This window comes from Sciurus vulgaris (genome assembly GCF_902686455.1).
Source record: "Sciurus vulgaris genome assembly, chromosome: 4".
Classification (NCBI taxonomy): domain Eukaryota; kingdom Metazoa; phylum Chordata; class Mammalia; order Rodentia; family Sciuridae; genus Sciurus; species Sciurus vulgaris.
In genome coordinates, this window is record NC_136464.1 from 142140885 (window position 1) to 142164574 (window position 23690).

The 23690-nt window shown below is 38.2% G+C and overlaps 1 protein-coding gene across 4 annotated transcripts in view; it reads right to left on the reverse strand.

The window, feature by feature from the left end:
* Nucleotides 1–5170: 5170 nt before the first annotated feature.
* TSC22D1 (TSC22 domain family member 1) overlaps nucleotides 5171–23690 on the reverse strand; it is a 113250-nt gene continuing 94730 nt past the window's right edge. For 3 of the 4 annotated variants that reach the window (XM_079136975.1, XM_079136970.1, XM_079136971.1), the window contains 2 exons: nucleotides 7681–7732; nucleotides 5171–6532 (listed from right to left, as the gene is read on the reverse strand). In XM_079136975.1, coding sequence (XP_078993101.1) covers nucleotides 6275–6532; nucleotides 7681–7732 — 310 coding nt within the window. In that variant the 3' untranslated portion in view covers nucleotides 5171–6274. Of the gene's footprint in view, nucleotides 6533–7680; nucleotides 7733–8144; nucleotides 8512–23690 lie in introns of those variants that run through there. The other variant, XM_079136974.1, reaches the window with a different exon arrangement.

Below are 23690 nucleotides of genomic sequence, written 5' to 3' on the forward strand. Positions count from 1 at the left end.
ACTCCACAGGAAGTGAGAGAGACATGCAGTAGGCCCCAGGCCTTGGCAGCTATGAAGTCTTGCCAGGTAAGCATTGAGAAGACTCCTTTTGCTTGGCAGTGGAGGATTTCTCTGACTTGATCCTGATTATTCTCTCTGACACATTGTTCTCCAATGTTCCAGGCTCTTACCTCTGGGAAGCTCTTCTTGTTCAGTATCCCCCATGGCCAGATATGAAATGGGGTGTTGGGGAGAACTGTCTCTTTTGAGGTTGGGCAGCTTTAGTCCTTCACCCACTTCCAGCTCCTGCAATTTTGGAGGCCTAAATGTCATCCACAAATTCTAACAAAGTTTTGTTATTATTTAAGGCTCCATTGGATTGTGCTTTTGTTGGCAATAAAAGTTCCTTGAAAACTTAGTAGGCTTTTCCCTTATCTGTTTACAATCAATTCAATGTGTCAGTACCAGGATCTAAAATATTTGGGTAAAAGGGCACACTCACTACCTCAGTCATTTTGGGACCCGGCCAACAAGGGCTCTGTCACCTCTGAGGTCACTTCATCTTCATCTGCCTGGTTCCAGGATAATGGGGAAGGGGAAGAGGCATAGCAGATCACTGAGTATGGTTTTCATATGGGCCTACTAGGGAATGGTCCATCACTTCAGTACTCATTTACTAAACCTGAGTCCCATGGATACACTTCACTTCAAGGGGTAGATAAAACTGAGTTGAGTGTCCAAGTAGAAGAGGAAATGGGATCCAGGGTGGCCAACTTGTCCCAGTTTGCCTAGGACTTTCCTGGTGTTGGTACCAAAAGTCCTGCTTCCTGGAAACATCCTATGTCCTGGGCAAACCGGTGGAGTTGGTCACCCTAAAAGCCTTCATTGTATTCGTGGTCCTTGGAAAGTCAGAGAGTCTTCCGTTTTTCTTGGTCACCTGGCCTACAGTGACTGCAAACCACATATCAGGGCATAAATTGAATGTGCTTAGGAAGCAATGGGGCACATTATTTTAATCAAAATATGTTGTCCCTGGAAATTGGGTACATGTGTGATGCAGCCATGTAGCATCACATCAGCAAACCATCTCTGCCCCTGAATCAGCTATAAAATGTAGTGGTAGGGTCAGAGCACCACAAAGAAATGCTACCCAATCAGCGAGAGCTCCTAGAAACTCAGAAGTGTTTTGCCAAAGGGTGCATCTGAGAAGGAACAGAGAAGGGATGATTCAGATGTATCACATAAGACAAATTTTTCCAGAAAAAAAAAAAAATAACCTCATTTGTCCTAGAGGCAGCTGAGTAGCTGTCCCTGCGGCTTGCTCCCTCTTCTTATCTCCAACATGTAGAAGGTATTCAATAAATGTTCTCTGAACAAACCAACACGTAGCTCACCAGATAAACCTGTGCCCACTTTCTCTAAACAAAAAGATTTTTCAGATTTGTTTTGTTTTGAGGCGAAAGGTGAGCTGCTATATAAGGCAGAAGAAGCCTGTTTCTTAAGATAGTTGGAAGATGGAAAGCAGGAGAAATTTGTGACCTGTGGGCCAATTTGGTTTAGGAGGTGTGCTTTTACTCGATCGGCACAATGTTCAGAAGACAGTCATATTCAGACAGAACCCTGAATTTCTAGATCTTGAAAATTGAATGTTCTGGCAACATGATGGTTGAATTCCCACACGGCAGCCGGATGGAGCTGAGTGGCAGCTGAACCCATTAGACCGAGCACCCCCACTCCTGAATTGCCACAGTCACTATACCTTCTGTGCCTAACCTCACTCACTCAGGGGACTTTCCTGTCATATCTGGTAGACAATGGAGTCTGAAATAACTGGTTTAGAGCGCAGATCTACCTTGTAATATTGTAGAGATTTTGCACATTTTTAAAGGCTCCTGAACCTTCCAGTAGGTGTCAACAGGATTTGATTACTGATCCTAGTGATTTCAGGCCTGCCTGGCATTTCATAGCACTATTTTACTTAGAATGTTTCTCCACTAAGAATTAATAATTTTATATTTTCTTCATCTGTAATTGTGTACTTACCTCCACCAATATTACTTTCAAACGTACAATTCCCAATTAATCCCTTCTCTAGTGCACATCAATGAAACAACTGTCATTTGGTATGATTTCTTATATACAGAAGAAATGGTGCATTCTGCCCACATTCTCTAAAGAACATTTTCTTCCTATATGCATTTTCATAATAAAGTTTAAATAGTCACTACTATCATCAAGTGCTAAATCAAAAAATCCTTAGAAAATCAAGCTGCCATAGCTTTATTCCACCAAAAATATAAAATTAAATATATAGCTGGGCATGCCTGTAATCCCAGCTACTCAAGAGGCTGAGGCAAAAGGATCACAAGTTTTGAGGCCAGTCTGGGGCAACTCAGGGAGATCTTGTCTCAAAGTTAAAAATTTTTTAAGAAAGCTGGGGATGTAGTTCTTTGGGAGAACACTTTCCCAGCAGCAAGGCCCTGGGTTCAATCTCCATTACACACACACACACAGAGCCATGCACACACAACCATAAACAAGAGAATGAATAACTCAAATCAGCTGACACTCTTTGGAGAGCTGCTCTGAACCCATCTCTGTGCTTACAGTCTTCCAGTACTCACCTTAGAAAACCCGTATAGAGATAGCAGGTCCTCATTTGAAGCATGACGTCATAGAGGCCAACAAGTAATTTGCCCTTGGTCAGCTACTAACTGGCAAAATTAGGATTAAAACCAAATTGATTTGGTCCAAGAAGTTAAATGAAAAAACACACACATCACATATACACCTTTCCCACAAAGTTAGAAGAATAAAATCAATTCACAGTGAAAAGCGGAGGATTGCAGCATCTAGGACAGGATGTAATTCTCATGATCTGATCCTCTCCTTTTACAGAGGAGAAAGCAGTTCTAAGGAGTTCTGTACCTCCTCCTTCCCACGGGGCCCCTCAGCTCCCTGTGCTTGTCCCACATGCCAGCACGGGCACCTTATGGCACAGGTTTCTATTGGTGGACACAGTCCTCCATTTTCAAACCATGTTACCTAAGAGGGAGAGGAAACTTCATTTTCTCTGGCTCTGTTTCTAATTCTGCCACCATTGCTGTCTGAATGGATCTGAAGTTAACATCTAAAAGCAGTCATGTTGTCAGTTCTCGGCAGCTTCCACTACTTATTTTACACATTTTACACACGTAAGGACCAGCGGTGTCTGTATTGAAATTCATTTTCATTTCTAATCTTAGTTATAATTAACTCTTATACATTCCGTGCATAATTTTAAAACTTGATTCTGGCATCGTATATTCATCACAAAATGAAGAGTAAATTTTTGCTCTTAAAATATGCAAAAAAGCAGTTACTGAATTCTGAACATTGCTAATTTGAAACAATGCAGACATTCATTAAAATCATGTAAAATTCTTCTGCTTTTTCTTCACTGAATGGCAGTCTGTCCTGCTGCAGTTATTGATGTCATAAACACCCACTGCTCATACAGCATTCTATTCCCCTTAGAAATCTTTCCTGCCCCACAGAACATAAATGTGATATAATCAATTATATAATAACCCATAGGCCAATAAGGCCTACTTAGATCTGGAGTAGCAAAATCACCTTTTTAAATCACTTTGAATTTGCTTAAATGTAAGTCAATCACCTAAAATAATTTAATAAATGAAAGGCAGGTATGGAAACATCTTTTGAATTTAATAATTCATCCTGACTTTGCATACAATATTCAGCTACCAAAATTTCTAGGGAATTTTATTTTATTTTTTTGTGGGGAAGGAACTGGGGATTGAACACAGGGGTACTCTGCCACTGAGTTACAACCCCAGTCCTTTTTATTTAGTTTTTGAGACAGGGTCTCACCAAGTTGACCAGGTGGGCCTGGAACTTGTGATCCTCCTGCCTCGGACTCCCAAGCAGCGGGTATTACAGGTGTGCAACACTGTGCCCAGGTTCAGAGTTTCACATTTTTAATAGAAGGAATCAAAAACCTCAAATAATGGAGAACAGATTAAGCATTTCCAAATCTTCCACAATTTCCACCTATAATATTAGGAAACTTCATTAAAACCATAAAAGATGAAATGGCTACTTACTGTAGTTTTCCTTTTTCAAGGAAATAGAATTACTACCTGAGTATCCTTTAATTTAAGTCAAAATTATCTGATCTTCAAACTAATATGACAAAGATTGAGTCCTCCTCAAATTCCCCCACATCTTTGGGCAACTGCCAGCAGGCTATGATGGACAGCTAGTTCACTGTTTCAATACTTCCATTTTCTAACTCATGCAGGCCGTCTGAGTCTTTTCAGGAGTCTCATGACCCATTCACCTGTCAATCTGCTACCAATGGAGAAGTAACAGATTCAGAAAGTTAAGTCCTTGTCCTACAAGGACTTTAGAGCTTGTGCATGCTCCAATTCCCATAGGGCAAAGGGCTGTTGCTAAGGTCCTCAGGCAGACTATAGCTAAGCCCACCCTGTTCACTTGCTCATTGACGTTGCCTCTACAGACAGTTAGCTTTAGGACTCCAGAGTATTTTAAATTTTGACTTATTTTACACTCTTATAGAATCAACTGGGAAGGACTCCCTTGATCATCAGGTTCTACCTCAAATCCAGTACAGGCAACCCCTGGAGTCAGCTCTTTTGCTCGGACAAAATAAATGACTGCCCAAGGAGCTAGAATTTCAGACCACTCTAGAAGAGACACCCCAAGTCAAGGTGAAGAGTCCTTAAAGTGGAAATGAGATTCTCTAACTTCCATTTTTTTGATCCTAAACAAGTTTATTGGAATTAGACAGAATGAGGCTCATTTCCCATCTGCTTCAGCAAACACTGGAAGATGAACATCTTCATGGACTTCCAGAATTTTAAAGCCATAGGAAAATTTAAGACATTTATCTTTCAATCCTTCTCATAGGCCTACAGGGGTGAAGTGACTTGTCCAAGGCATGCTATTTGCTGGAAGAACTGAGCCATCTTCTCCACTGTCTCTTCTCTTACTAGCCCAACAACGCCATGTCAAATTCCTTCCACTTAGGTAGTAAAACTACTGACACCCCTACTTTGTCCAGCCCTTCCACTCCCTGTCAGGATTTTGCTAGACAAATTGTTTAGCTTAACCTGGAAACAGTCGTGGAAATGCCTGCAATTATGTTCACACTGTAATATGGAAACACTTGTTTATCAACATTTTATATGCTTTATTGAAAGTTGACAAGTACAACAGTTAAATACAGTGACACCTTACAACTGTGTAGAGAACATGCACAGGAACATTTGCATAACTACTATACAGGTGATATGCAGAAACCCCTACTGGGAACTCCAATTCATTAGCTAGCACTGATCATTTTTCAAAGTCATCAACCAGCTCAATCCAAAGACTTCAATGAACAAGGATATACTTCAGAATATTCAGCAGCTAGATTTCTGATTATACAAAGTGACTAACTGTGCCAAATTCTTAAAATTTCTTCAGGTGTGGTTTTTGTCATGTAGCAGTTTTTACGTAATCTCTATATAAAAGACAATCCACACCTCTTCAGACAGCCAATGAAACATCTAAATTTCAATCTGTACAACCTAAATAGTAGTTCCAGTCCTCTAATGTACAAAATAGTTACACTACATACACAAATATACAATAAGCAAAACAACCTTCATAGTAAGATAGCCTAGGTCCCAGCTACCTGTCACCGTTTTATCACTAATAGTTTTGTGTCATCCACTGTTTAAGAAAAGAGGCACAGTACTATTTTTTTTTATAGGTTTTGGTGACAGTCGTCAATGTGTACAATGAACTGCATTCCCCCTCATTTTAGTCTTGTTTCTTGCCTCCCTTTCAAGTTCCTCATGGGGAGGAGAGGAGAGTGCAAAGTCCAGCGAGGAGCTCCACTGCTTCCTAACCCCAAGGAGTACACTACCAGCCAGCAGAACTCTTGAAAGTGGGGTGGGCAGCAAGAAGGGATGGAAAGGCACACAGCTCCTCAGCAAAAATTAAACCATTCCTCAGATATCTGCCAAGCTGCACAGGGTACATCCATGCTAATTCTCTGTTTAATTCACCCAACTAATAAATTTCTTCAAGCCAAAAGCAAATGAGTGTTTAATACTGGAAAAAAAAAAAAAAAAAGATAATGGCATATGTCAGTCTCACGTCTCTTTTGCAGCGAGCAATGAAATGGGTGACTGTGGAGGCAGACTCTCCCTAGTACATCTTCCGGGTGTGTTCAGTTCAGTTCAGACAGCAGCAGCAGCCAGTTCTGCGGGGGCATAGGAGGCTATGCGGTTGGTCCTGAGCCCTGGGATGCTGGCTGAGCCGGGGGCTGTGTGGTCCCCTGTGGCTGCGTGGTGGCAGGAGGGGAGCCAGTCTGCAGCTGGGCCTGAAACTGAGCGAGTTGCTCAGGACTGGCCAGTGTCTTCAGCAGATTGTTTTCCTGCTCCAGCTGGGAATTTTTTTCTATTAGTTCTTTGATTTGCTCTTTGAGGACCTCCACTTCCTCTCTAACCGCATACATCAAATGGCTTTTCACCAGATCCTAAAATAAAGAGGGGGAGAAAAGGGTTGAATCTACCATTTTCTGGACTCTGAAGAATTACTTTGCATAGTTTTCCTTAATATTTCACATATTTTGCCTTTGAAGTTCAATAAACCAGACTTGGGGAAATCTGAATACAATCACAACTGCACAATACTTAAAAGTTTAACACGTAAGTGTTCAGGCCTTCTAAAATTCTATGGTTCCTCTGCAGACGTTAGCAGGGATGCATACAGTCGGGTTTCCTATTTGAGATGGCAAAAAGCACTGGGCTCCTCCGCCCGGCGCAGGGTTCCTGGAGCCCGGCCTCTGGGATGTTCAGGCCCGCAGCCCAGTGACTGCTTCCCCGCCCCCAAGTCCCTCCCCAGCCGGCCAGGGCCGCCTCCCTCAGCACCGGCTGCAGCCAGTTCCTACAGAGCATGTTGCCGCATTTTCTTCCCTCCACCCCTAACCCCCCTTCTTTTCGTGATTAAGCTGACATCACAGAAACCTGGGCCGACGTCGCAGCCAATGGGAGCCCGAGTTATTTATAGCTCCGAATTAAAGGTTCGGAGTTTGCCTAGCAACAGTGGGCAGAGAATCCCGTGAGAAGAGCCACAGGCGCTGCTCCAATAACAAAGAACGGCCAAGGCGGAAATAAAAAATAGGAGAAATCCAAGCGCAGGCTGAGAAAACAAAACTTTTCTCCCATTCTCCTTCATTCTGCAGTAGCATGCACTGCTGGGGATCCATATGTGCATGGTCTAGAAGGCTCTTCACCAAGATCCCCACTTCTGGAGCCCTCCCCGCTCCTAGCTCCCTGGTAAAATTTTAGGATTACTAGTAAAGCCACATCCTTAAAGATGTACCCAAGACAAACGGAAGGAGACGCTGAGCCAGCGTTTTCCTAGCAAAAGGGGACACTGAAAAAATCCTAACGTATAAAATCAGACAGGAGAGAACATTTAATACCCTCAGGGCCTCTTTCTCAGTCCACAGCAGCCTTGGCCCCATGCTGGCAGAATAGAGCACCGGCATTTCTAAATGTATGAAGAACAATCTACATCATCTGATCCAAAGGGATGCACTGGTTCCACCAAGACATCTAGTTTTCTAGATGTGCTGTGCCCACGTTTTAGTACAAATGATTTTTTTTTATCAGTACATACCATAGCTTGCTCGATTTTGTTGTCGATAGCTACCACACTTGCACCAGAGGAGCTGAAAAAAAGAGGATAAAAGAGATCATCAACAAATGGAATTTATGTTAAATATCCAAGATAAAGATGAACCTCTCAATTCTGTGATGTAACTAGCATCATATTTTGAATATTCTCAAACGCTATGAAATTTATCATCCTCCAGAAAATACCAGCCACTCTCTTACTAATGACTATCCAGGCATTCCCCTATTTTAGTCAGCCACAAAGGGCTAAATTACATAATGTGGGAAAGCCTGTTCTCTTTGGCCAGATCTGCGAAAATAACGCTATTCTGAACATTTCAAAAGGCAACATCCATGTCACAGTAATCTCTCAAGCAATGGACAAAGGAATTCGCCCGGCTATCTTTTACCTGCATTATTACAAATACCTCGAGTAAATTTAATGAAACTACTCCAGTCAACATTTACCTATTGTCAAGTCTCACAGAGGCGTTTTCAGTCCCCAACAAAGATGACAAGAAAGAAATTGAGAAATGTCTCAGTTGGTAAACTCCTAGATCCATCGCCACTGGTCTACACCATTGGGATTTCATGCAATTGCAGCCAAAAACACCCTCGTGGAAAAAAAATAAAAAGAGGGAACACCAGCAGCCTTGTTTGAGCTAGATAGAGTCTTCCGGCTTTCTACAGCCCAAGGAGAGAGAAAACAGCAACGCCAGTTTAAAGAAACCCGGCTTCTGGGGCTTGGCGAACCGGGAAGATTCAGATCCCAGAGCTGTGTGAAGCCTCAGGGACCGGCTGCGCGGCTCCACTCGGCTCTAGACCAGGTCTCCCGGTCTAAGTGCAACATATATTCAGCGCAGGGACGCGCCGATTGGCCAGTTCCAGGTCGCACCGCCCCTCGGCTCTTCCCCGCCCAGCTCCCCCAGCTGCCTCCCCCGCCTGCGCTCCTGCCCAGCTCCTCTGGTGGGCTGGCCAGGCGGTGCTGGGAGCAGCTGGGGCGCGGGCCACTAAGGGCCCCGCGGCCTGGGAATGCCCAGCCATGGCTTGGACAGAAAGTGTCAAGGTCCCTGAAGACATGATCGATGCCCCCCCCCCCCCCCCATTGCTTACGTTTAAGGGAGTCAGACCCTGGTCCCTGGAGCCGCAGGTCCCAGCGACTGCTCAACCAACAACGCTTCCTTTTTGCAACAAGAACCGTCTGATCTACTGGGCATGCCCAGTCCCACCACTAAATACTTGCAGGAGCTGGAGCATCTCTATTTCAATTATCTGGTTCTTACAGGCAGCAGTTATGGGATGATTTTATAGGCGATTTTATTTATAAGAATAATAACCCTACTGTAAGAGTATTTTTCAAATGCCAATGAATTTTAGAGGGAAAATTACATTTGCTTTTTGAGAAATACTACTTTTACATGAATTTATCAATTACTTTTAGAAACTAACACTAGTTTCCTTGCTAGGTGTAAAAAAAATGGGTCAAAGGAATCCATAAGATGCAATCCAGGGGATATTGCCCAAATGTCCCCAGAGCCATCAGCCTTAAAATCATATCTTCCCAACAGCACCAGGAATTAAATATGCCTTCTTCCATTTATAACTAGAAAAGTCAATCCACGGGTTGGATCCTGAAGAGATCCATTTTCAGCAAGTCCCTAAGGCAAGTTTTTAGAGGAAAAGCAACAATTCTTCCAAGACTCAATCCTGAGTCGCCTTATTATCAGAGGGATTGAAATAATCCAGTACTGTTTCAAAGCACACAACTCCTTGGAGGTAGTCTGCCCATCTGCAGTGTCCAGAATCAGCCAAAAAAGGCATCTGATGGTTAAAAATAGTTAAGTAGCCAAGAAGTACTGCAGGTTCACCTCTATTTCACTCTATGGTCACAATGAACAAGTAATTCACTTCAAACCAAAATCAAGAGATCTGGGGGTAAAATGCCTTTAACCTGTGACAAAACTGCCTCTATCAATTTAAGATATCTACAAGGATGCATCAGTTAAGATTACAATTTAGTATACTGTAAATCTAAAAAGTTTGCTTATTACACAATATAAACAGTTTGCAGTACATTTGAGAAGGGAACATTAACCTCTACAATACTGCCCTCTCATGGCATAATACTATAAAAACAGAAAGGGGAAAAAACCACTACAAAGTATTTGAGACCTAATCTACAAGCAAGTTGCATCACCACAAATAATTCCAACATAAAATTTGACCATAGAATGTAAACGTATATTTTACACACACACACACACACACACACATACACAAATCTCTTCCAAACAAGCATTCTCCCTCAAGGAGCATCCTTTCCTAAAATTTCTATCAGAGCCTTTTAGACAAAATTTGAAGTTGACCCAAGGCTGGTAGAGGGACATTTGGTTTTTGAAACTGTCTAAAGCAATTAGGAACCAAATACAGTGAATGCAGCAAATGAAGAGGAGTGTAACTCTTTTTTGGGTTAAAAACCAAAGGGTGACTATAAGACAGGAAGATTCCTTTTTATAATAAGGTTCACATTAGGCTTTGCTTTTGAATAAAACATTTACGAATTTATCAAAATTAACTATATTATACATTTTTAAAGGTGGCACACATTTTCAATAAAAGGAAACAATAAGTAGGAACTCAAAACTTATAACAACCTGGAAAACAGGCATGTAATCCCTATGTCTACAAATGCTAAACAGAATTATTATTTACTACAGGATAGATTCTATATTTTGAAAGTTAAAGTTTTGACTAAAACTATCTGTGATAAGGTCCATTTACATAATTCAAATGGATACCAACTTCAAAGGAAAAGCTATAAAAGAACTTTAAAAATCTTCTACATTCACATAAAGAAATGAACTTAAAATTCCCAGCTGGAGTCTAAAAATATTACTGAATTAACTGAACTTTATTTAATCAAGTTGTTCTTGAACATAAACAGAGATCAGTTGACTATGTTTTTATTTCAGTCATTTCAATTGAGCCATAGAAGCAAATATAAATACCTGTAGTCTATCTAACCCACATGCCTCCTGAGGGACATTTTGGTCATCTCCAACACTTTCTATTTTTTAAAAAATGCAAGAAACATCTTTGTACATACATCCTTGACAGAGAGAGGGGTGGGGGAGAGAGAGAGGGATAAAGAGGGAGAGAAATGTGAGAACAAACATTTCTGGAGAATTTGCTGAGATATGCAACCAAAAGAATGATTAGAAATCTAGTTTTTTCAAACCTTTCATACAATCATGCTACTTTTCCTTGAAACTGGATTTTTATCTGAAACCTGAAAAGATATAATTTTTGAAAAAGAAGGCAAAGGAAGTGGAGGAAAGGTTCATGGAGGAAGACAACTGAATCAGAAATATCTGGGGCACAAATGGCTAGAATTACATTCAAAGGTTCTTCCGTTTGTCTGTGAGTCTTGTGCCTAGTCATAGCTCATCAAAGACTTGCTGATAGGACAGAGAAAACACCACACAGCCTTCAGAAGGAAGCTGCAGAGACGTGGATATCCAAGTCAGCTTAAGGCTCTGGGCAGAGAGACCAGGCGCTCTCACTCCCGAGTAATCTGAAACACAGCGAACAGACTGGACACTGGTGACTGGGGTGTTTTGCTATTGTCGTCTGCCTTGAGCCCTTTTGCATGGATTCCAGTTCAACCACCTCTGCATCTTGGTCTGAAGCATGGGGAAACCATAGAAGAGGAGCAGAGGCATGGCTTGTACTGTATTTCTGAGTAACATGCTTTTCTCTAAATCTGATCTGACCGTGGTCAATATCAACACAGGTAGGGATCCACCACTCAACCAGGATAATCTCTTCCTCCCCCTGTCCAAAATTCCTTGCAAATCTGAAATGACTGCCAAGGAAGCAGGTAAGGCACATGGCCCTGCAACTAACCAAATCGCTGTTGTCTAGTGACTTGCAGGTCACCTCCACTTTTCTAGTTAACTCTCATTAGGCACTGGAAGCAGGGTTATCAGGTTTAGCAAATAAAACCACAGGACTCTCAGCTAAAGAAAATGTGGTATATATGTACAAGGAAATATACTCAGTCATAAAAAAATAAAATCCTATAATTTGCAACAACATGGATGGATCTCAAGATTTTATTAAGTGACACAGGCCAGGCACAGAAAGACAAATACCATATGGTCTCATTCATATGTGGAATCTAAAAAAGTTGATCTCATTAAAGCAGAGTAGAAAGTAGTTACCAGGAGCTGGAAAGGTCATATGGTGTTGCGGGGAGGAAGGGCGTGAAATGAGAAGATGTTGGTCAAAGATATATAATTACAGATGGAAGAAATAAAGTTTAAGAGATCTGTTGTATGACATGATGGCTAGTTAATGATGATATATTGTAGGTTTAAAAAATGCAAAGAGTGGATGTTAAGTATTTTCATCACAAAAACGATAACCACATGAATACATTTGCTAATTGGCTAGAATAACTATTCTACAACATACATATAATTCAAGATGTAATACTATATACAATGAATATCCACAATTTTATCTGTCAATTTGAGAAATATCTAAAAACTGAAATGCATTAAGAGAAATATGATTAATAATGAATAATGCTTTACTGTTGATTCCCCGTCCACATTGTCGGAACAAGAAATAATGCCAAAGAAATCAAAAAAGGAAGAAGCTGTTAAACTCAACCATATTTTAAATGTCCTTGATTTTGGTTAAAAGATGAAGTGGGAAAAAAATCTTCCAAAAAATGGGGGAGGGAGGGAGGGAGGAGGGGGAGAGGGAGAGAGAGAGAATGAATTGTATATCCAACATCAAAACTGTGAGTTCCAAAAATAGAGGGAAGGGAATTATCACAAAAATCATTTAAGAATTTATCCAGAACTAAAGGGCACAAAAATCCAGATTAAATGAGATGATTAAATGCCCACCACAATAAATGAAAAAAGTCTTATACGAAAAGCACATTATCATCGTGAAACTTCAGCTCGTTAGGGGCAGAAAAAAATTACTAAAGCTTCCAAATGGGGAAAAAAAAAAAAAAAGACAAACACAGGAACTACCATCAGAATGGTTTTGCCAGCTTTCACAAAACAATAGAGAAAATGTCTTAAAATTCTGAGAGAAAAGGGTGTTTAAAAAAAAAACTTTGAGAATTCCTTACCTGGCTAAATCATCATTTGAGTGCAATGGTAAACACATTTTTAGACGTTTCACACACCACAATGGAGGAGAGCAAACCAAGAAAATAAAAAGGCCTGAGAAATAGGAACCGGAGGATCACACGCTAAGGAGAATGACGGGGATCATGGGGCTGGAGAACGAGGGAAGGGGCAGGTGACATGGCCAAGGGAGCCAGGGCAGTAGCGGGCCTGCCCTGCAGAGCGGGGTGGACGGCAGAGAAGCGGGCTGGCCGGTAGGGGCGGCGCAGCACTGACGCGTACGTGACAGTGCTAAAGAACCCCTGGCTAGAGTCAAGGGCAGTTTTTCAAAATAAATAAATATAACAGAATGCTCAAATAAAAACTACGTGTCCATATTTTTAGATTTTTAAAACTGATTTAACTTTAAAAAGTTAACTCTATTGGGCATAATATAAGGATAAATAATATTAACACAAAAACGTGGAAGTAAATGAGGAGGAAAAAATAAATAATTCAAAATGGTCGCATCAGGGGAGTGGGGAGATAGCTCAGTCGGTAGAGTGCTTGCCTTGGGCCCTGGGTTCGATCCCCATCACCAAAAAAAAAAAAAAGGTCCCATCTGAAGAACAGATTTGGGAGTAGTGAATAAAGGAACCTGTTAATTTTCTTCTATTCACTCTATTTGATATTTAAATATGTACCTGTATTGCCTGAATTAAATAAAACACTTTTACAGAAAGAGGTTCACAGATACACAGAAGAGATCTGCTGGGTACCTCCCACTTCAGGCTCTGCAACAGTACTACCCCAGGTTAGGGAAAGAATCACCCAAAAGCAGCAGTCCAAACAATTTTCAGAAATCTCAGTGTGGGAAATAGGCGGCGCTACCACAAAGTTGAATAAAAAGAACCCTGTAAACAGCATTCAGTACTCAGAAGGTACTGCCTAAATAGTGGGGGAGCTCAGTCCTAGGCTGAAGCGGGTTTATTCCTGTGGAAAGCAGTTTAAAGGAAGCCTTGATAAATCAAACTGTTCCCAAGTAATTTAATTTTGTCCCCAGACAAAGCCAAAGTATATTTAATAAAATAAAATCTCTAGCATCCAATTATTCACAATATCTGACACCTGATAAAAGGTACTAGGCAGAGAAAGGAACAAGTAGGGAAATATGACTCATAATGAGAAAAACAATTAATCAAAATGACCCAGATATGACAGAGATGACAAAATTTGTAAACAAAGATTTCAAAACAGTTGTTTTGTCTATATTTTGTGTGTTCCAGAAGGTAGATGAGACATTAGCATACTAAAAGGCAGGCATGAAAACACAAATAAATCAAAATGGAAAATACAATGTTTAAGAATAAAATATAGCTTATAGGATTATAGCAGCAGATTAAATAGGGCAGAAGCATTATTGATATATTAACAATAGAAAGTATTCAAATTAAACAAAAAAAAATGGAAAAAGAAGAACAAAACAAAAAGGAACAAAGCATCAATTGTGGTACAATTTCAAGAAACCAAATATATCTGTGGTAAATTCTATGAAGAATAGAAGAGGGAAAGAAAAAAGAGATATTTCAAGAAATAATGATGATTTATCTCAAAATTTTTAAAAACAATAACTCACATATGTAAGAATTAAATAAATTCCCAGGCAAGAGAATCATCAAGAAAACCATAGCAAGGCATATGGCCCAAATTGCTTAAAACAGTGATAGAGAAAATCTTGGAAACGGAGAAGAGAATTATGTTATATACAATGCAACAAAAATAGGAATGACAGTGGACTTCTGATTGGAAACAATGCTAGAGAGAAGACAGTACAGTAACATTGTTAAAGAAAGAAAAAAGACAAACTTGTCAATCTATAATTATATGCCCCATAAAGATATCTTTAAAGATTTTAAGGCAAAATTAAGACTTTTCCAGATGCACAAAAGCTAGAAGTATTTTTCACAGATGGACCTGCACACAAGAAAGTTTAAAGTACGTTGTTCAAATAGAAAGAAAATGATACTAGATGAAAATCTCGATCTACACAAAAGAATGAAGAGTGTCTGAAATGACTATCATATGGTTAAATATAAAATCTTCCCCCCCCCATTATTAAATCTCTTTTAAGAGATAACTGACTGGTTAAAGTAGAAAAAATAACAATGTCTAACATACATAGAAGTCTAGGAAGGGAGAAAGGGAAGTATATTGCTGTAAGGTTCTTTATATTACTCAAGTAGATGGTGGTGAGTTAGAGATGTATACTATGAACTCCAAAGGTAATAAGTCAATATAGAAGGACAACATGGAATCAAGAAAAAGTACAAACTCAAGGAAGACAGAATGAGAGGAAGAAAAAACAATAAAAATATCAAGATAGATTTAAACCATTTATATCAATAATTATATTAAATGTAAATGGTATAAATTAAGCTTCCCAATTAAAAGGCAGAGACTGCTAAATTGGATGAAAAGGACACAACTATGCTACCTATAGGAAATGTACTTTAAACATAAAGGCACAAATAGGTACAATAAGAGAATGGAAGAAGATATGCCATGTTAACAGTAAACAAACAAGTAGGATTGATGATATTATTTAAACAAAGTAGGTTGTAAAACAAAGAGCATTACCAGGAACAAAGGGTATTTCATAATAATAAAGTGTCAATTCATCAAAAGGTCATAAAAATCCCAAATGTTTATGTACTAATAACTGAACTTCAAAACTAATGGAGCAAATATTGATAGAATTGTAAGGATACACAAAAACCCCCACAAGCATAGTTGGATAGTTCATCAATCCTCTCAGTAATTGAAAGAACAAGTAACAGAAATAACAAACAGAATAACATTATCACCACTTGACTTCTGTAGAACATTTTATCTAACATTAACAGGATACACATTCTTTTCAAGTACATATTAAACTTACCAAGTGAGATAATATTCTAAACCATTAAACAAATCTCAATAAATTTAAAGGGATTCAAATTATACAAATGCCTTCTGACCATAATGGCATTAAATTAGAAATAACTAACATAAGATTACCTGAAAAATCTCCAAATACTTAGGAGTATTATATCTATTTACAAAACTGAATTTGTAGTTTAAAATTTTTCTATAAAGAAAAATTCAGGTCCAGATGAGTTCACTGGTAAATTCCACTAAAGATTTAAAGAAAAAATAATACCAATTTTACACAAACTTTCCAGAAAATTGGAGAAAAATCTTCACAATTCATCATGTAAGGCCAGAATTCCTGATTTTATCTGATGTTAAATTTCATCTGATTTTAAAATCAGATAAAGACATTATAAAAGAAATCTGCAGATCTATAGCCCTAATGAATACAGATGCAAAAATTCTTAAGAAAATTTTAGCAAATTAAATCCAAATACGTATAAAAAGAATAGTATATTGTGACCAAGTGCCATTTATCCTGGGAATGCAAGATAAACATGAAAATCAATACAATTCACCTTACAAACAGACTCGAGAAGAATTATTGAATCATTTCAATAGACACAGAAAAAGCATTTGACAAAATTCATCATCCACTTAAGATAAAATCTTTCAGTAAAACAGAAATCCAACAGGTATCATACTTAAAGGTAAAAGAATTAATGTTTTCCCCCCTTGAGATTAGAAGGGAATCATATCCACTCTCAGTGCTTCAGCATCATACCAAAGATAATAGCCAGGTAATAAGTTAAGACAAAGAAGAAAACAAAACACCATATTACAATGAATAAAATAAAATAAAATCATCTGGATTCACAGATAACACGTTGTCTAGAGGAAAATCCCAAAGGATCCACAAATAACTACCAAGAAGCAAGTTTCTCAAGGTCACAAGATATAAGTTCAAGATAAAAAAATAAATGGCATTTCTATTTATTAGTAATGAACAATTTAAAATTTAAAGTTTCATATTAGCATGAAAATACATGAAATAGGTATATATCGAACCAAGTATGTATAAGATCTGTATGCTGAAAACTATAAAATTCAGAACCAAATAAATGTTGAGCTAGATGCTGTGCTTGCAGGTTGAAAGACTCACTATTATTAAATTGTCATTTCCTTATCCTAAAACTATTGTATTGATTCCATGTAATCTTAATCAAAATTGTGTTGAAAAGTTGTAGTGGTTCTAGGGTTACAGGCAAAGAAATTAGAATAACGAAAACACTTTTGGAAAAAGAACAAGGCTAAAGGACTCCTGCCACCTGACCTCAAGGTTTTTTGTAAAGGACTCATCAAATAAGTATGGTATTGGCCAAAGGACAGACATACAGAGCAATGGAACAGACTAGAGAGATATCAGAAATAGATCCACACATACATGGCAAATTGATTTTCAACAAATATGTAAAGATAGCTCAAGGCAGAAGAGGTAGTTTTCAAATAGTTTTGCAGAAACAACTGAATAACTATAGCAAAAACTAATAGTAATAACAATCCCCCTCAACTTGATCCACGTAACTTCACATTGATCACAGATCTAAATGTAAAATCCCAAACTATAAAACTTTAATATGAAAACATAGGAGAAATCTTTCAGTCCCTGGATTAATAAAGATTTCATAGGACACAAAAAGCACAATCCATGAAAGAAAAAAAAAATGATAAATTTGACTTATCAAAACAAAGAACATCTGTTCTTTGAAAGACAATGATACATAAATATTGCAAGTCTCGTATCTGACAAAAGACATAAATAACTCAAAACTCAACTGCAAGAAAATGAACAGTTCAATAAAAGAAATGGTCAAAATTCTTGAACAGATAGTTTTATCAGAGATACATGGACTGTAAATAAGCAAATGGAAAAAAATGTTAAACATCATTAATCAATACTAGAATGCAAACTAAACCACAATGAGATATCATTACACAACGTGCCTATTAGAATGGCTAACATGAAGATCCGAAAAGCAATTTTAAACCTTTAGATACCAGGTGTTGACAAGAAGGCAGAACAAGTGGAACACTCATATTGATAGTGGGAATGCAAAATGTTAACAATTACTTTGCAGAAGTTTTTGCAGTGGCTCACAAAGTTAGACACATACTTTCCATAAAACCTAGCAATCCTAATTCAGGTTACTTCCTTAAGAGAATTAAAAACATGTTATCATCAAAATCTGTACATAAATGTTTACAGTGACTTTTTCATAATCACTCAAAACTAGAAACTCGAAACTCAAATGTCACTCAATGTAAAAATGGATAAACCAACCGTACATCTATATAAGAGTACTACTATTCAGCAATAAAAAGAAATGACTACCAATACACATAACATATGAATACATCACAGTAAGTAAAAGCAGCAAGACTCAAAAGGCTTTGAGAACACTTCACAACTCAATCCATTAAACCAGCATTCCCCTAATACAAAAATCAAATATAGAATAAAAGAAAAATGAAATCTACAAATAGCTCTAATGAGTATACAACTTTAGCAAATTAAATACAACTATATATAAAAAGGATAAAACATCCTAAGATATATCATATACGGTATATGATTCCATTATATGAAGGAAAGACAAAATGGTAGTGACAGAAGATAGAAGTTGCCAGAACTTTGCAGGGAGGGGAACGAAGGTTTTTGTGGGTGATTGAACTATTTCTATTTTGACTGTGTTGATGGTATACATACTGTGTTTTTCAAAATCTACTATATATAACTATATATTAAAAAAGGGAAATTTTATTGTATTGAAAATATATGTATATATAAAATATATGTATATATTTATAAAATATATAAATAATATAAATATATTTTAATAGCTTCCTTTAAGTAGCAGACTGGGAAGAATGGGAAAAAAAAACTGCTAATATTTTTTTCTATTAATTCTATCTGATCTTCATGTATACACATGTATTATTTTTATTGTAAGTAAAAACATACCATAAAACTTACCATCTTTAAGTTAAGTAGGGCTAAGTATACTCACGTTGTTATGAAACAGATCTCCAGAACTTTCTCATCTTATAGAACTACCCATTAAACAATTCCCCATTTCCCCTTTCTCCCAGCCCCTGGAAACCACCATTTTAAACTTTCTGTTCCCATGATTTTGACTACTTTAGATATCTGTATTATTTTGATTAAAAATATTCTAAAGTAAAGGCAAAAAAAAAAAAAAAACTATTAAAAGCTACAAATCAAAGACTTGCATATATTAATTGAAGTGGCCTAATAATGCCTATTTTATAACCAATTATTATATGATCATATGATATGAATTATTAGGCTAGAAATTTGAACTGCAGTTGTTTCATTTCTAAAGTGTTTAGTGATTAATCTGCAAAAGATTTAACTTAGATATAGATGTTTCCCTAAATCCCATAAGGGATTTCCCTAAATTCCCTAAGTTTTAAAAGACTTATTAAAAAATAAATATTTGCTTTAAGTGTGACAACTTAAAAAACCCTAATAATATGCTAACAAATTTAAGTTTAATCTTGTACTTATTTATACATACCTATGTATGGCACATAAGGTTCTCCGTAAACATGACTCTTTACATATTTTCTCTCTAAATGTTTATGATTACTTTTAAATTATTACAATTCTGGGAATAATTCATAGCTCTCCCATGGCTATCTGCACATGCCTCTATTTTCTTTGCCTTATTCTAAAAGAATATTCAACACTCCCCCCTCTCTTTTATACATGGTAGAGACTTGTCTATGAGGAATGGCTGTCACGGGAGTTCTGCAGTAAGGACAAGAGATGAAACTCAACTCTCCTCAATGTCTTTAAGCAGCAGGACTCAAACAGTTAATGCTTTCTTTTCAACTTCATGAAAATAATAATTTCAAAGCCAAATACCACTTCTGCTAAATAGTGGTAGATTATGAAAATCAGGAGGCACCAACAAAAAAGGCACTGCAGATTTAGATATTCTATATAAAACATCTGAAGAAGTGAAAAGTTGTCCTGATTATGGTTTTCTATTTCAAGAATCTCATGTAAGTCTATCGAAATGAATATTATTTCCATCTTACTTCTGCAGAGCAATGGAAAATAGATGCTTTTGAGCTCTTTTTATACTTTAAAAATTGTTACTTGAGCTAATTTCTCATGAAAATTTCAGAATAACAATGATAAGCCGTATAGGTGCGGGGGGGGGGGGAGGGGGAGACAGTAGAAACTAGACTGTTTTTCTATGCATACAGAACCACTTGGGGCCATTATAATCAGTCCTCAGTGATCCTAAAATAATCAGATGAAGCTCAATTGAACAATTTTATTTAAAAAGGTGAAGAAAAATTTGAGGGTATTACATAGCTACTGAATGTTCAATGTAGGCAGGCTAAGGTAAGCAATAACACTGGAAAAGATAACTTGGCATCATCTCAGGGTGTTTAGTAAACACTTCTGTTTATCAAGTGACACATTTCTATATTATGGTCTCTCTGAACACCAGCTCTATGACTTAGATGGTGCCTGACGGTTTTAACTCTGATCTATTCAGAAACTTAGGGATAAAATGGACCTTAGAGATCATTTAGTTCTAATATCCGTATTCTGTAGGTTTAGAAATGGAGACTTAAAGACATTATGCATTTTGTCCAGGGTTTACCTAATTAATTACAGGATGGGGCAGAGAGACAACTTCTTATTCAATATATGGTGTTTTAAGAACACAGGCAAGAAATTCCAGATGTAAATCTAAACCAAAGAATATTATCAGAGCTGGAAGAGTAAAAAATAATAAGGTGGAGCTTCTTCCTGCCAATCTCTGCCATGGAACCAGAGAAATAACGTAAAACCACCCATTTTACAGATGATGAAACCAGCAGCAGTAGTTGGCCAAATTATAATATTATATGCCAAATTATATTGTTACGTTGTATGCATGAATGAATATGTAATAACAAATCCTATCATTATGTATGACTGTAAAAAATGTGGAAAGAAAAAAAAAGCAAATAAAAGGTAAAAAATTGTAAAAAGAAAAGAAATGAAAGAAGTCAAAGGATGTTTCTCCAAGCTGAAGACCTACCCTTCCGGCCTTACAAAGCAAGGAGTTGTTTAGTTGAACTATAAGGACAAGGAGAATGAGAACACTCCATGACGAGGGAAGGGCCAGGCAAAAGCCTGGGGCATGAGCATGCAGTTTGGACACGTGCATCAGGTGGACGTGGCTGGGGAGAAAGGAGTTGGGGGTTAGTGCTGGGAGGTGTAGAGAGAGAGAAGCAGTAAAAGGAGAAACATCGAAGAGGTTTTGGCCTCATAGGCCCTGTGATGACAACTGGAACTTTAGTTTGAGAGTGGAGTCCACACGAAAGGGTTTAAAAGCTGGCAGGTGACAATCTGGGACTTGTGTGTTAGCAAGGCACTCTGACCACAATATACAAGACTAGAGGGGATGGAACTGGAGGTCAAATGAAGTGAGCAATGAGGGAAAGGAAATGTTTAGGAGGTAGAACTGAGAAGACTGGCTTTAGAAAGTAATCACACAAGTGAGTAGAGGGTGACGTGATTAACCAAACATATGGAACAGCTAGGGGTAGGAACTAATTTTCGAAAATGACACTGATTGTATACATGAGGCCATGGGAAATATGGTGGAACTGAGGGGAGAGACTGGGCATCAGAAAAATATTTGCATGTTGTTAAATAGTAGCAATACACATCTATTGGAGTGGATGAGATTACTTCAGGAATGTATGTGAGAAATAAGAAATAAGAAAATAAGAAATAAGAGATAGTGAAGCCAAGTGGTTGCATGCTTTTGGGGAAGCCATGAGGCATGGCAGAGACACATGGTGGGTCTAGAGGACACCACCAAAGGTGACTGGGCTTGAGCTTTTTTTCAAGAACTTTGTCTGGAAAGTACACTTTTGGATGAGGAGACCAAGATGATGGAGGTGATTTGGCGGTGCAGTGAACAAAGAGATCAGGTCAGATCTCCAGTGCCACATGACCTAAGAGGTTCTCAGAAAACCACCAAATGTGTCCTGTTAGAGGCCACATAGGATGGCTGCTTCACAGAAAGAGCCAATGATCAGTCAGACAGAGGTAGACAGAAAAGTAGCTGCAACAAACCCAAAGAAGTAGAAGGCTGCAGCGTGGCACCCAGAGGCACATCCCATTCTTCCTACCTACCCTAATGCTGACTAGCACCATGATGAGAAGAGTGGGGAGGCAGGTGAGAACGAAGCAAGGACCCCACTCCCAGGGCCAGGGTCCACACTGAGTTGTTTTCCTATATAGGGCTAGAGTGGACGGAGAAGAGACCTTTGACTCTGATATGAGAATCAAGTTTCAGAATGAAAAGAAGTTTTCGCCTGTTTGTTTTTAGCTGCAACTGATTATTAAAAAGACTGAAATGTGGGGCTGGGGTTGTGGCTCAGTGGTAGAGCGCTTGCCTAGCATGTGTAAAGTACTGGGTTCAATTCTCAGCACCACATATAAATAAATGAATAAAATAAAGGCCTATCAACATCTGAAAAAAGACCGAAATTTACTGGGAAGTTATAGAAATGAACTGACATGCCAGTATGGAAGCCTGCCACCAGGATGACAGGGAGATTCAAAGAGCATGATTAGTAACGCTTATTAGAAGAAATAAATCAAACTATAAAATGTTTGATTTTCCCAGTTAAGACACTAAGTAAACAGTCCTGGAGGGACACACAGGAGAATGTAGTAGCATCAGTCACTTAGATGATGAAGCCAGGTCATAGAGGGTACTGGCAAGACCCCAGTGAGCTGTAAGGACACAGTCTATTACTTGTGGGGACCACTGGGGGCACCAAGTCCATCTTCAGCTCACATATCACAAGTTAAATAGCACTTGTGGTTGACCATGGAGAGTACTGGGACACCTCTGCTTTTCTCCTCTTCTGACATCCCAGGCCACCCCAAGGGTGCTTGTCCAGAATGCGGGGCAGGAGGCAGATACATAGGGAACAGACCCAGGTCTCACCGTGTCTATTCCAAAGTGCTAGAGATAAGTTTTGCCTGAGTGGGCAGGAGAGCTTTGAAGCAAATATGATATTAAAAAGTTATTATGTTATAGAACTCAGGCTTATGTATCCAAAGGAGCCTTTCTAAGTAACCAAGAGTATCTGAAAAGTTACAGGACTAAACCAAGATATTGTGTAACAGCCTTAGCAAAAAGGAGAGGTTTCCAAGGGGCAAAGTTGGTGGTAATTATTAGAAAAATAAAAGTGCTACACATTCATATCCCTAAAAGTTGAGACTTCTCAATAAACTGGTTATACATACATTATCTCATCTAACTCTCACAACTCTGAGGTAAGTACCATTATTTTCTTCATCTTAAAATTAAGACAAAACTGAGGCTTAAGAGTGATCAGACAACTTACCCAAGGAAACAAAATGCTTAATAAATGGCATAGTCAAGATCCAAACTTGAGACAGGCAGTGGTGGTACAGAGCATGGCTGGACTATCAACCAAGTCAGGCTGTTTACAGATAACCCAGACATGCATGACTCAATCTATTTAGTAAAAAAATTATGCACATCCTTAACATGGTGCATGTTATGTACAGTCGTTATGGCTAGCCACTTTTGGACAATTAATATCTTAAACATACTGATTTATCAGACTATTAGAACTGTTTCTAATAAAATGCATTTAATTGACTGCTTTGATTTGACTTAATATCTTTGTAATTAGCTTGAAGGTAAAGTTAAAGCACAAAATGATTAATCTAGTGTACTCTGACAAAAAGCAAATTAAATCCTTTGTTCCATTACACAAATTAAATATTTAAAATTTCAATCACATTATTTTGAATAAATCAAGTTGTTTGCAAAGGTCATCAGGTTGGCTTCAGTGGTAAGGCATATCTACTACTTACCCTGAGTTAGGATAATTC